This window comes from Lichenostomus cassidix, chromosome W (assembly GCF_008360975.1).
Source record: "Lichenostomus cassidix isolate B80296 chromosome W, HeHo_3.0, whole genome shotgun sequence".
NCBI classification, from domain to species: domain Eukaryota; kingdom Metazoa; phylum Chordata; class Aves; order Passeriformes; family Meliphagidae; genus Lichenostomus; species Lichenostomus cassidix.
The window spans coordinates 19,465,830-19,479,754 of NC_139510.1; the positions used below are offsets into that span (position 1 = coordinate 19,465,830).

At 43.6% G+C, this 13,925-nt stretch overlaps 1 protein-coding gene across 1 annotated transcript in view; it reads left to right on the plus strand.

The window, feature by feature from the left end:
- Nucleotides 1-6,802, plus strand: part of LOC146425637 (ras GTPase-activating protein 1-like) — a 62,179-nt gene extending 55,377 nt beyond the window's left edge. The window contains exons 16-20 of the mRNA XM_085041581.1: nucleotides 4,525-4,697; nucleotides 4,848-5,007; nucleotides 5,184-5,326; nucleotides 6,071-6,190; nucleotides 6,737-6,802. Coding sequence (XP_084897707.1) covers nucleotides 4,525-4,697; nucleotides 4,848-5,007; nucleotides 5,184-5,326; nucleotides 6,071-6,190 — 596 coding nt within the window. The 3' untranslated portion in view covers nucleotides 6,737-6,802. The remainder of the gene's footprint in view (nucleotides 1-4,524; nucleotides 4,698-4,847; nucleotides 5,008-5,183; nucleotides 5,327-6,070; nucleotides 6,191-6,736) is intronic.
- Nucleotides 6,803-13,925: the final 7,123 nt, after the last annotated feature.

The following is a 13,925-nucleotide window of genomic DNA, read 5'->3' on the forward strand; positions in this document are numbered from 1 at the left end:
AAAGAAGGAGAAACAGTAGTACTTTCCTCACTTGAAAATAAATAAAAAACCCCTCCAACTTGACAGTCTGTAGAACAAAATTTGCCTTGGTCCTTGTAGCATCCTGTTCTTCCCCCCATTCTATCTCATCTGTGTTCCCAAGAATGTACTTCCCTCCTGTTATGTATACAGCTTCTTCAGCTGTTTTGTTTCTATTTTTCTATTCCAGAAAACTACTAACAAGACGGTAAGACTTTTCAGCTTTCAAAAAACAAAACAAAAAACCCCAAACCCAACCCACCAAAGCAAGCCCTCCCCCCAAAACCCACTCTTGAATTCTGAGTCACACAATGTGATTTTTTTGGCTTTCAAGATATTTTGTTTCCCACCATAATTGTCTTATAACTTAATTGCTTTGCCTCCTCTCTGTTGCCTGCAGAGCAGACACCCTCTCGCCCAACAGTTGTTCCAAGTACTTTTTTGGTGTGTTCAGACCTGTCCCAATGCCTAGCACAGTATTGATAATCTGTTGCTGTGTTTTTGATTTGCATGGTATTGTGTTACTGGCCTGTTATGTTTGCCTCCATGTCAATTTATTTCTCTTTTTTTCCTCTCAGAGGAGAGATTTGTAGGGAAACTCTGACCAAAGTAGAAGAATTACTTTGAAGAATGAATGCTCTTGCCAAACCTAATTCAATTTCAAAACTGTTGCCCTTTCCTTTAACTAGAAAATTATCTGCATAGCAGAAGGAAAAAGATGTATTTCATTTGACAGACAGAAGGACTTTCTGATTGCAGTTGTGACCTTGTTATTGCATGGTTCTATGCATTTGAGCTAGAAAATTCTTTATCTGGGCTAAAGCTTTGGTTAGTAAAAGACTCTTTCAAAGGATAATTCATGAATGGGATACTTCAGTAACCTCTTTTAAAGTGTTTTTGTATTTTCCTTCTCTCTGTCCAGATTAAGGAGGTTGTGCTACTTTTAGATGTATCCAACTGGTGGAAGGTTATTGGTCCTTTTCTTACCCAGGTTAAGAGGATTGGCAATGTTTTCTGATCATAGTTAGGTAGACTCTTAGAGCATAACCTAACAGTCCTTTCATTTTGGGATAAGGATTAGACCATAACTTGAATTAACAAGCATCTCTGCCTACATCCCCACCCCATTAAATATTTGAAGTATATGAGGAGAAAAACTGAGCTAAGAGACCGTATCCAACTTGCCTTTGTGCAATGTTGCCTAAACCTCCAAAAGCAAGAAAATTGGTTGATTACCTTTCTGAACATTTCTCCTTTGTAGCCACAGTTTTTAAAAGTGGATTGCTCTGAAGTAAGAGTAATGTGAGGGCTATATTTTTTCAATATTTGTGGGGAGATGACCTTGTCTGGCTGCCAGGTGCCCACCAAGCAGCTTTTTCACTCTTGCTCCTCAGGGGGATAGGGGGAGAAAATAAGATGAAAAATTCTTGGGTCAAAATAAAGGCATCTTAACAAAGAAAAGCAAAGGCTGCACATGGAAGCAAAGGAAAAGATTTATTCTCTACTTCCCATCAGCAAGTGATGTCTAGACACTTGCTGGGAAGTAGGGCCTCAGTATGCATAGTGGTTGCTTTGAAAGACAAACGCCTTAAAAATGAACGCCCCCCCCTTCCTCCTTTTTCTTGGCTTAGTATTCTTCTTAGTATTGCTGAGCACAACACCATGTGTTATGGGATATCTCTTTGGTCAGGTTGGGTCAGTTGTCCTGGTTATGTCATAGAATCATAGAATGGTTTGGCATGGAAGGGACCTTAAAGATCATCTAGTTCCAACCTGCTGCCATGAGCAGGGGCACCTTCCACTAGACCAGGTTGCTCCAAGCCCCATGCAACCTGGCCTTGAACACTTGCAGGGATGGAACAGCCACAGCTTCTCTGGGCAACCTGTTCCAGTGCCTCGCCACCCTCACAGTAAAGAATTTCTTCCCAATATTTAATCTAAACCTACTCTCTTTCAGTTTAAAGCTATTGCCCCTTGTCCTATCACTACACTTCCTGATAAAGTCCCTCCTCATTTTTCCTGTAGGCTCCCTTTAAGTACTGGAAGGCTGCTATAAGGTCTTTCCAGAGCCTTCTCTTCTCTAGGTTAATCGACCCAAATTCTCTCAACCCTTCCTCATAGAGGAGCTGCTCCAGCCCCCTGATCATCTCCATCGCCCTCCTCTGGACCTGCTCAAGCAGGTCCACTTCCTTTTTATGCTATGGGCCCCAGAGCTGAACACAGTACTTTGTGTGGAGTCTCATGGGAACAGAGTAGAGTGGGAGAATCACCTCCCTTGACCTGCTGCCCATGCTGCTTTTGATGCAGCCCAGGATACAGTTGGCTTTCTGGGCTGCAAGTGCACATTGCCTTTGTCTCTCCTTTCAGCCAGTTTGTATTTGCAGTAGTACCGTAGCTTGGTTTTGAAGTTGTTTGAGAATATGCTGCTGGAGGACAAAAATTGTCACTGTGATACACATGTATCACTTCTGTGACACTGGGAAATAAACCTACTACGGCAAGTTATATACTTGGCTCCTTCCCTCCCATATTCTTCAGGAAAAATGTGCTAAACATATTAAGTAGTGTATGTAAGCACTCTTGCATTGACATGGGCGGACTTGGAACAAGGGGGAGAAACTATGGAGCCTATCAGGTACTTGTTAATGGTAGTAACAACATACTGTCTACCAAAACTAGGTACCAAAACTAAGGTGTTGCCAGCCCCTTCTTTGAAGAACACAGTGAAAGAGCTTCGAGTCCTTAACAGCTCCTCACTGCCTTGTAAATGGATTGTGCTAACATGAGTGAGCTGTGGGTGGGAAAGGCAGCATTTAATATGTCCGTTATTGAGCAATTTATTCTTTGTCAACATTTAGATAAGCTTTTATTCTGAATCAGTAACTGTAAATGGTGTTAGGGGGATTGTTTGCTTGGTTCTGGTTGGGTTCAACAAAGGCTTCACTGTAAACTTGTGTTTTCTTCAGAATGGAAATGAATTTAAGTTTAAACCACTTTGATTTCCAGGTTATAATTATTAATCATCAAAACATAAACTTGTTACTAAATAATCCATAAGCTTTATTTGCAAATAAACCATTAAGAAACCTCAGTTTTACCTTTTTTTTGCTAATGTTCATCATTATAACGGGTATTCCACAGTCCATATGTTGATGTTTCTGTTTCAATCTTTTAAGATGAAAATAAGATTATAATACTTATATTATCACTAGGAAGTTCTACTGTATAGCCATGGGAAAAATAAATCATCAGGTTATTCTGAGTCCTGTATCTCACTGTTCCTATCAATGAGATACATGCCTTATATGCACAAGCAAAACAAGAAGAAAGCACGTTGCTCAGTTGAGGATGTGAGAGCTTTGCTCAGAAGAAATATTTTGGGAAAGTAAATCGATTATCTGGTATAAAGACAGTCCCATCTGCACTTGTGATAAGTAGCAGATGATGATGAATTGGTTTATCCACTACTTGACTGACTTAAATGTGTTACCTTATCAATTCATCAACTCCAAAGAATATGAGATATTAAACCTATATTAGAAATATGATATAATTCTGTTCTATTATCTGATTATGCAAATGATGTCCCAACATACTGCTGAATTGGGGCAGTGGAAAGTCTGCTAGAACTGTTCATAGGCTTTGTAGAAATGTAAAAAACAAGTGTGTGACAGTGTTTTTGATTGCTTTGATTTTTGGGGGGATGGTTTGTTTTTTGGGTTTTTTTTTTTGGGGAGTTGTCTTGTTTAAATGTGAGGGACTTGATTAAAAGTAGATTTTATCAAGAGATGCAGAAAAAGAATGTTTTCTTGGAAGTTCCATACAGTCTGTTCAGGAGTGCATGTGCTTAATTTGGAATGGTCAGTGGTCTGACAAGGTACCAACACCACCAAAAAAGTGAATTAATTTTTTTGTCAAATGTGGTTGACTTGTCATTATTTGGGCAGTAACCTGTCTGGGAAGGACTTTTTATATATTTTGCATAAAATGTTACAGCCTTAAACTTGGGCATTCCAAAGTGTTAAAGAAATATATCTGACAACATTTGGGAAAGATGTAGTAAAGCTAAAAATAAATACTAAAAATGGTAACAAAGAAGTTCAAGAGCAGACCTGATAGAGGTATAAGCCTAGGGCTTCAAAAGAGGACAGTGAATTCTAATCATTTTACCTGTTTTAATTTTCTGATTGCTGCCTAGGTTTGCTAGGTAGCTGAGGGAGCAAAGAGGCTTTTCCCCCTATTTGGGCATTAGAAATAAACATTTTTTTTAATATCTCTGGGTATACATTATTTACAGCATGCTTTATATTTCAACTTCAGTTTTCAGGAGTCTGTTAAACCATCTAAGAGATAATCTGTCCATATATTTAATGACACAAATTTTGATCATTTTTATTAATACTCTTTTGCTGAAGCAAGGTGATGTGCTGCAAAAAAACTCTTTTTATTCAATGCTAGCACTGTTTTTCTGGAGATAACCTATTTAACAATGCTTTTTTCCTAAAGTGTTTATGCGTTGCCAATTAAGCCGATTACAGAAAGGACATACAACAGATGAGTGGTTTCAACTCAGTTCCCATATACCACTGAAAGGTATTGAGCCAGGATCTTTGCGTGTTCGAGCACGATATTCTATGGAGAAGATCATGCCAGAAGAGGAGTATAGTGAGTTTAAAGAGGTATTAAGTTTGATTCCTCATTTTTTCTGTCAAAATTCACTTTCTCTGTTATTTGAGAGAAATTTCAATAACACGGACATTGCTAAGTTGTATTTGTAGTGACTATTATGTTAGCACAAATTTCTGAACATTGTTTCGGTTTTCTTTCAGCTCATACTCCAGAAAGAGATGCATGTAGTCTATGCCTTATCACATGTTTGTGGCCAGGATAGAACACTGTTGGCTGGAATTTTATTGAAGATTTTCCTTCATGAAAAGCTTGAGTCACTATTGTTGCGAACACTAAATGACAGGGAAATAAGCATGGAAGGTACTGTACTAATTACACTAACATTAACTGAAACTCTGGGAAGGGAATGACTTCCATGTCTTCATTTCTGTCTCCTCCCTTAATTGCATCATATATCAAACTGTGAACACATCTTATTTTTCCCCTCTGCTTTTTGTTGTCTCATTTAACTAACTTTACACTTTATTTTTTTTCAGATGAAGCTACTACTTTGTTTCGTGCCACCACTTTAGCAAGTACACTTATGGAGCAATATATGAAAGCCACAGCAACACGCTTTGTCCACCATGCACTAAAAGACAGTATATTAAAGATAATGGAGAGCAAGCAGTCCTGTGAGGTGATAACTTGAACTATGTTTTTTTAAAATTTTGATTTGTTGAACTTATGATATACTGGTTATTTGCTTTAGAAGCATTTATTATCCTTCAGAAATAATTTCAGTACTGGAACTGAACTGATTATGCTTTTTTTTTCTAAATGTTAGCTTGAACAATGTTCATAGCATCACTTTTAAATAAGCTTTTAAACTCAAATTTTTTTAAATTATGTATTTATTCTTTAGCAGTTGTATGTTCTGTTGTAGCAGTTACTGAATGGCCTACCCTAAATAACTTGTTTTAAGCTCCAGATATACTAGAAGTCAATGTCTGAACTTAGTTTCATTTTTAAACTCCCTTACATTAATTGCTTGCGTTAGATCCTATCTTTATTTCTAAAACAACCCTCCTAACTTCTATTTCACTTGAACTTAATTATGGAAAGGGGAGGGCTGTGTCCCCAGGATACTGGATTAAAAAATTAAAATATACATAATTAGAAAAAGATGAGTACTTATGGATAGTGTTAAATGTCTGTGCTGTTAAAAGCATAGTGCACTAGAACTTAAAAACTTTGCTTTTTCACATTAGTTTTCTGGCTAGCCCTTGAAACAAATGTGTAAGTTCTGTACAAATCTGAGATTTGTACAGCAGTAGAATATTTAATTTATTTTTAAATAGTATTCAGTGTTTAATATTATCAAATTATATAGGTAGTTCTATTCAAGAGCCAAAACTTATGTCTTTTCCCCTTTTGGTTTTAGTTAAATCCTTCAAAGTTGGAAAAAAATGAAGATGTGAACACTAATTTGGCACATCTACTCAATATACTTTCAGAATTGGTGGAGAAAATATTCATGGCTGCAGAGATACTGCCTCCGTAAGTTTGCACTCTACTGTTCAAATTTGTCCTTGAAAATTCCTGTTTGTGGTTTACATTGCACCATAAAATAGTGTTTTATTGGCTTATCTTATACTAATAAGTACTAAGACTAAATTCTTTAGGGCTGTATTGCAGATTAGGTTTTTCAGGGAATTTCTTCCCATCTGTCATCTGAAAAAGACCCTGGGAGAAGAAGGGGGTAGCACCTGGGGGATGAATAGAAAGTGATCGAGTTAACAAAAGAGTGGCTGATGACCTTGGCATTCTAGTGACATCTTTGGGGAGTTTTGGCTGGGGGATGGGCTCTCCCACTGGGGTTTTTTTTGGGGGGAATTGCGGCATAGAATTGCCACGAGAGGTGTTGGGGCTGGCCTGAGACTTGCTGGGGGGTGGGGGCTGCCTGCCTTCCTTCCAGTGTGGGATTGGAGAGAGTGGTCGCGTGCTGCGAGAGTTATGCATTCTGCTCAGGGACTATTGCCACACTGCGATTCGGACTACAACCAAATCTGCCTGTTTTTCCCTGCTTCTGCCGGCTGCTACTTGGTAGTGCTGAGATCGCTGACCGTGAGTTTGCAAAAGGAGCAACTTCCTTCCTTTCTTCCTGGCGCCAGCTCTTTTTCTGCCTTGCCAGAGCCCCCTAGCACCCCCTGCTGGTTGCAAGCCAGCCACTGCAGCCTCTCTGCCTCATCTGAGCCACCAATGCTCCCTGCCAGCCACGAGTGAATCACTGCAGCTTTCACCTCATCGGCGCTGCCACCACCCCCTGCTGGTTGTGGCCGTAACTACACCAAAGGGGAAACCTAGTGCTTGGTGGGTGGAAAACTTCTGTTATTGTGTTGTTGTTTGGTCTGTTCTGTTTTATATATGTATATATATTCTAGTAAAGAACTGTTAATCCTTTTCCTACATTATTTGCCTGAAAACCCCATAGTTTTTGGAGTTATAATAAATTGGAGGGAGTGGTCTTCTTTTCCATTCCAGGAAAGTTCCCGTCTTCCTTGGCAGACATTTGTCTTTTAAACCAAGACATTAATTGGTGCCCAATGTGAGGCTTATGTGAGAGGAAATGGTGAAAAGAGAATAACAGTTCTTGGGTGACACATTTGTGTATTGGATTTAGAAACCTCATTAGGCATCACGATGTGGTCCAGCTTACCCCGGTTCAGCTGGCAGATGATCGTGGATGCATGTTTTTCATTTGCTGATCACTAGCTAAACATGGGCCCTACAGCTAAGGCCATTGTGACTGCTATTAGGTTTTTTGAATGGATCGATTGGGTAATGAATTTAATGCTTGTAAACCTCTTTTGGAATGTGTGCATGTGGCTATCTAACTACCACAGCCTAAGTTCCTATCTTTGGGAGGTCATTAATAATGGTATCCATTTTGGAGGAGGAACGCAGGGAGGTGTTTTCTCCCAACCCTTCACCCACTCTTTCAGATCTACCACAACAGCTTTTGAAGGATTCAAATTCCCTCTAGATGCTAAAGATATCGTACTCTTGCTGGTGTTGCTGCTATGTCTATTCAAGGTGGTCCATTTATCATTTAAAGACGGGGTGAGCTTGCCTTAGGTAGCTACCCCAAAATCTGCGTCAGGGACTAGGGATGCTGCCTAGGAACCTGCCACAGGAGCCAGGCACACTGCCCAACAGCCCGCCTTAGAAATTAATTACTTGGATTGGATGGGGGTATGGGAGGAAATAGGCTGGGTGCTGAAGGAATTCTCTCCTCCAGTTGTTTGGAAGCTTCTCTCTGACCAAACACAGATCCCCAGTAAGATTGCTGAGTGTTTGAAAGAACATCATTCTGTAAATTCCAAAGACGGTCAACTTGCTGCAATGTGCTGGACCCTGGCTAATGCTTACCACACCATGGTCTTAACAATACAGCACCACCTGCAGTCAGAGGGAAAGGTCAGTGGTGCAGCAGTAGAACCAATGGATGCTACGGCTGTTTAGGCTCCAGCTAAACCACAGCCAGCAGCAGTCGCCCCTGTACAAAGGAGGAAGTATAAAGCCAAATCGGTATGTCTGGTTAACGACACTGAGGTAGCAGGGCTCTTACAACCAGCGGAGGAACTGGAGCCCAAGATCATTACCAAGTCCCTGTCGTTTGAAAATCTCCGCAGTCTTCGAAAAGATATTGCGTGATGGGTGGGCAAGGCTTTTCTGGCCTGGTCGACTTGAGTTTGGGACCTTATAGGTGCAGGTTTGCAACTTGGTAACAAAGCAAGGTTTTTGGGATCCTTGGCCCAGGATGTGGGTATCAAGCAAGCGTTCGTGAGGGAGCCAGGACCCCTTTCTCTCTGGGGACAGCTTCTAACAAGTGTAAGAGAGAGGTTTTTTTACAGAGACAGCCTGCAGGAGCACCATCATAAAAAGCCCTGGAAGACCATGGAGAAAGGGATCCAATGCCTTAGAGAAATGGCAGTGTTGGAGATACTTTTTGGAAGGGACAGACAACACAATAACGACCCTGACAAGGTCAGGTGCACATCTCAAATGTGGTGGAACCTTGCACATCAGGGGCCATCTGAATACTCCAGTTTCATGGTGAAAATGCATTTCAAGGACAATGAAGAGAGGGGGCTCTGTAGCATGCAAACTCAGGAATTATGACAGGATGGTCAATGCCCAATGCAGACTCACATCTCTGCTATAGAGACATTGGTTGAGAGTCTCAAGGATGAATGGAAAAAACTCAAAGAGGGGATTAGGGAGGAGATTAGGAAGAAGAGTTTCCATGTGGCACCAGTGCAAACCAGAGCCCCCAAGGTCAGAGCCAGATCAGCTAGAGAGAGTGGATACGCCCCATGAACTGACTTGACCTACTTGACCATGGAGGAAGACATGAGATGGTGGGACAGGAACCTACCTGTGTCCTAGCAGCCCGAATACAAGAACTGAAGAAGAAAGGGAAAGGGAAGTCAGTGAGAGCGAGTGCTGTGCCAATTTTCTGTGGTCAAGGATCCAACCCACTGGGAGATACCTCTCGTATCACAAGAGATACCTCTCGTATTCACAGGACCAGTGTTAGAGGAGTTCTGCCTCTAGCCAGGTAGAGGCACCAGGGGATGATCATGTCTACTGGACTGTGTGGATCCAATGGTCTGGCACGTCAGACCCACAAGAATACAAGGCTTTGGTTGACATTGGCGCTCAATGCATGCTAATGCCATCGGGATATGTGGGGTCAGAAACAGTCTCCATTTCTGGGGTGACAGGGGGTTCTCAAAAGCTGACAGTGTTAAAAGCTGAAGTGAGTTTGAGCGTGAAAGACTTGCAGAAACACCCCATTGTAACTGGCTCAGATGCCCCGTGTATCCTGTGCATTGACTACCTTAGGAACGCATACTTCAAAGACCCAAAGGGACATCAATGGGCTTTTGGAATTGCTGCTGTGGAGACAGAAGGAATTAAGCAACTGAACACCTTGCCTGGACTGTCAGAAAATCCTTCTGCGGTAGGACTCCTGAAGGTAGAAAAACAAGTACCAATTGCCACCTTGACAGTGCACCATCAGCAGTATCGAACAAATCAAGATGCTCAGATCCCCATTCACAAGATGATCTGTGAGCTGGAGAGCCAAGAAGTGGCCAGCAAGACCCATTCACCCCTCCTACAGCCCCACTTGACCTGTGCACAAGTCTGATGGAGAATGGAGATTGACAGTGGACTATCATGGCTTGAATGAAGTTACCCCACCGCTGAATGCCACTGTGCTAGACACGCTGGAGCTCCAGTACGAGCTGGAGTCCAAGGCAGTGAAATGGTGCCACTATTGACATTGCCAATGCATTCTTCTCCATCCTTTAGCAGCAGAGTGCAGGCCACAGTTTGCTTTCACTTGGAGGGGCGTGCAGTACACGTGGCACTGATTGCCCCAGGGGTGGAAGCAGTCCCACTATCTATCATGGACTGATCCAGACTGCACTAGAGAAGGGTGAAGCTCTGGAGCATCTGCAATACATTGATTACGTCGTCAGGAGGGGAAACAAGGCAGCAGAAGTCTTTGAGAAAGGAGAAAATATCATCCTGATTCTCTTGGAAGCCAGCTATGTCATTAAAAAGAGTAAGGTCAAGGGACCTGCCTGAGAGATTCAGTTCCTGGGAGTAAAGTGGCAAGATGGACGATGTCAGATACCTACTGAGGTCATCAACAAGATTACAGCAATGTCTCCACCCACCGGCAAGAAGGAAATGCAAGCTTTCCTAGGTGTCATAGGTTTCTGGAGGATGCACATCCCAGAGTACAGTCAGATTGTAAGCCCTCTTTACCTGGTGGCCCGCAAGAAGAATGATTTCCACTGGGGCCCTGAACAGCAACAAGTTTTTGCCCAGATCAAGCAGGAGATTGCTCACGTGGTAGCCCTTGGCCCAGTCAGAACAGGACCAGAAGTAAAGAACGTGCTTTACTCTTCAGCTGGGAGCAATGGTCTTTCCTGGAGCCTCTGGCAGAAGGTGCCTGGTGAGACTCGAGGCCGACCGCTTGGATTCTGAAGCTGAAGCTACAGAGGGTCTGAAGCTGTTGGAGGTTAGGATTGCTCCTTTTGTTTTCTTTCCCTCAGGGAATTTTCTCCCATCTGTTGCTAAGAAACAATAATTACCGGTACTTAAGACAAAAGAAGTAGCCCAGCTCCAGGGGAAGAGTTCAGCTGGCTACTTCTCTTATCTGAAGGGTTTCTCTTGGAGGGGCAGAGATACCATGAGATTTGGGCTGGTGAAGGGGCTGGGCACAGCTCCTAGCTCTCTCTTGCTCTCTCAGCATCAGAGGGGGAGGCAGGCTGCGGTTGCTGTGGGAAGGATCCACCGCCACTGTTGAGTTCCATCTCCTACTTTTCTTCTACCATGAGCGTGACTCTGCTTGTAAGAGCAGCCATTGAACTGGGACCTTATTAACACCCGATTTAATTGGAAAGGACCCTTACCATCTACTCGGGTGCCTCAGGGGAAAACCCGGGACCCTGACCCACTCCCCCTTCCCGGATGGCATGTCTCCCTGGCTGCATACAGCAGCTGCTATGGAGAAGACCAGCTGCTGCTGCCCAGCTCCTGATGCTTTCTGTCACTGCCCCGGGCTTTTTTGCTACGCTCTAACCCAGCATCCTGTGTCCACCTGACTCCTGCGGCCCCTGCCAAGGCTGCGGAGTTTGCTGTTACATCTTGTTGGCCACTCCAGGGGTGTGCCTGCCTTTGCCGTTCCAGCTGCCATTCTGAGGTCCCTGCTACAGCCCATTCTGCCATCCAGCCCGCCCACCATTACCGTGTGAGTGATGCGACTAAACTCACGCCACAGCATCCTCTGCAGCTGGGGGGCAATCATCACATCTGCCCTGCCTGGCTGGGAGCCCCACAGCGCCCCTGCTGGCTGTGACTGTAACTACACCAAGGGGGAAGGTGCTTTGACAGCCAGGAGAAGGCTGTTACTGGGTTTCTGGTTTTGTTTGTTGTTGCTGCTGTTGTTGTTGTTTGTTTGCCTTGTTAAACATACTAGTAAAGAACTTATTCCTTTTCCCACATCTTTGCCTGAAAACCCCTTAATTTCAAAGTTATAATAATTTGGAGAGAAGGGGATCATATTCTCCATTATAAGGAGGTTCCCACCTTCCTTGGCAGACATCTGTCTTTCAAACCAAGACATAAGCCAACTATACTCCAACAGAGAGGGAGATCCTGGCAGCCTATGAAAGAGTTCAAGCCACCTCAGAGGTAATTGGCACAGAAGCACAACTCCTCCTGGCACCTCGACTACTTGCGCTGGGTTAGATGTTTAAAGAAAAGGTTCCCTCTACACATCACGCCCTGACACTGCATGGAGTAAGTGGATTGGCTTGATTACACAGTGCACCCATATTGGAAACCTGAATCGCCCTGGGATCTTGGAAATAATTGTAAATTGGCCTGAAGGTAAGAAATTTGGTCTGACAGATGAAGAGGAGCAGGAACAGGTGAACCGTGCTGAGGAAGCTCCACCATACAATCAATTGCCAAAAGAAAAACCACACTATGCTCTTTTCACTGATGGTTCCTGTCGCATTGTAGGGACGAATAAAAAATGGAAAGCAGCCGTATAGAGTCCCACGTGACAAGTCACAGGCGCTGCCAAAGGAGAAGGTGGATCAAGTAATTTTGCAGAGCTCAAAGCCATCCAGTTGGCCCTGGACATTGCTGAGTAAGAGAAGTGGCCAAAGCTCTGCCTCTACTCTGACTCATGGATGGTAGCCAATGCTCTGTGGGGATACCTACAGATGGAAGAAAGCAAATTGGCAACATAAAGAGAAACCCATCTGGGCTTCCAAAATGTGGCAAGACATCACCGCCCGGGTAGAGAAGCTGATTGTGAGAGTCTGCCATGTAGATGCACATGTGCCTAAGAGTCCAGCCAACGAGGAACATCATAACAACGAACAGGCAGACTGAGCTGCCCAAGTCAAAGTGTTGCAGGTAGATCTAGACTGGCAGCACAAGGGAGAATTGTTCCTAGCTTGATGGGCCCATGATGCCTCAGGTCATCAGGGCAGAGATGCCACCTATAAGTGGGCACAAGACTGAGGAGTCGATTTAACCATGGACTCTATCTCCCAGGTTATCCATGACTGTGAGACATGCTACTATTAAGCTGGCTAAGAGAGTAAAGTCTCTGTGGTATGGTGGGAGTTAAACTAAGTATAGGTATGGAGACGCCTGGCAGGTTGATTACATCACACTGCCACAGACCCACTGAGGTAAGCACTATGTGCTTACCATGGGGGAAGCAACCACCAGATGGCTGAAGACGCACCTGCTGCCTCACACCATTGCCTGGAACACAGTCCTAGGCCTGAAAAAACAAGTCTTGTGGTGACATGGCACCCCAGCATGAATTGAGTCAGATAATGGAGCTCATTTCAAGAATAGCGTAGTTACCACCTGGGTAAAGAGGATGGCATTGAGTGGGTGTGCCATGTCCCATACCATGCACCAGCCGCCAGGAAGGTTGAATGGTGTAATGGATTGTTGAAAACCACTCTGAAAGTATTGGGTGGGGGGACCTTCAAGCAGTGGGATCAGCATCTAGCAAAGGCTACATGGCTAATCAACACTAGAGGCTCCGTCAATTGAGCCAGCCCTGCCCAATCAGAGTCCCTTCAGACTGTAAATGGAGGTAATGTCCCTGTGGGACACCTGAGAGGTATGCTAGGGAAAACTGTTTTGATTAACCCTGCCTCAAGCAAAAGCAAACCCATTTGTAGGATTGTTTTTGCTCAAGGACCAGGTTGCACCTGGTGGGTGGTGCAGAAAGATGGAGAAACATGATCTATGCCTCAAGGGGACCTTATTTTTGGGTGAACTGTCCATGACACTGTGCCTGTATCCATAGCTGGATGTATATATGTGTATAATTTCAATAATGCGTGTATATATATAGTTGAAGTCTAAGTTTGATGTAACATGTTGGTATGGGAAAAAATTCAGGGTGGATAATGTTGTGGGTTAAGTTTCACAGGGAATTGCTTCCCATCTGTCATCTGAAAAAGACCCTGGGAGAAGAAGAGGGTCGCACCTGGGGGATGAATAGAAAGTGATCGAGTTAACAAAAGAGTGGCTGATGACCTTGGCATTTTAGTGACATCTTTGGGGAGTTTTGGCTGGAGGATGGGCTCTCCCACTGGGGTTTTTTTGGGGGGAATTGCGGCATAGAATTGCCACGAGAGGTGTTGGGGCTGGCCTGAGACTTGCTGGGGGGTGGGGGC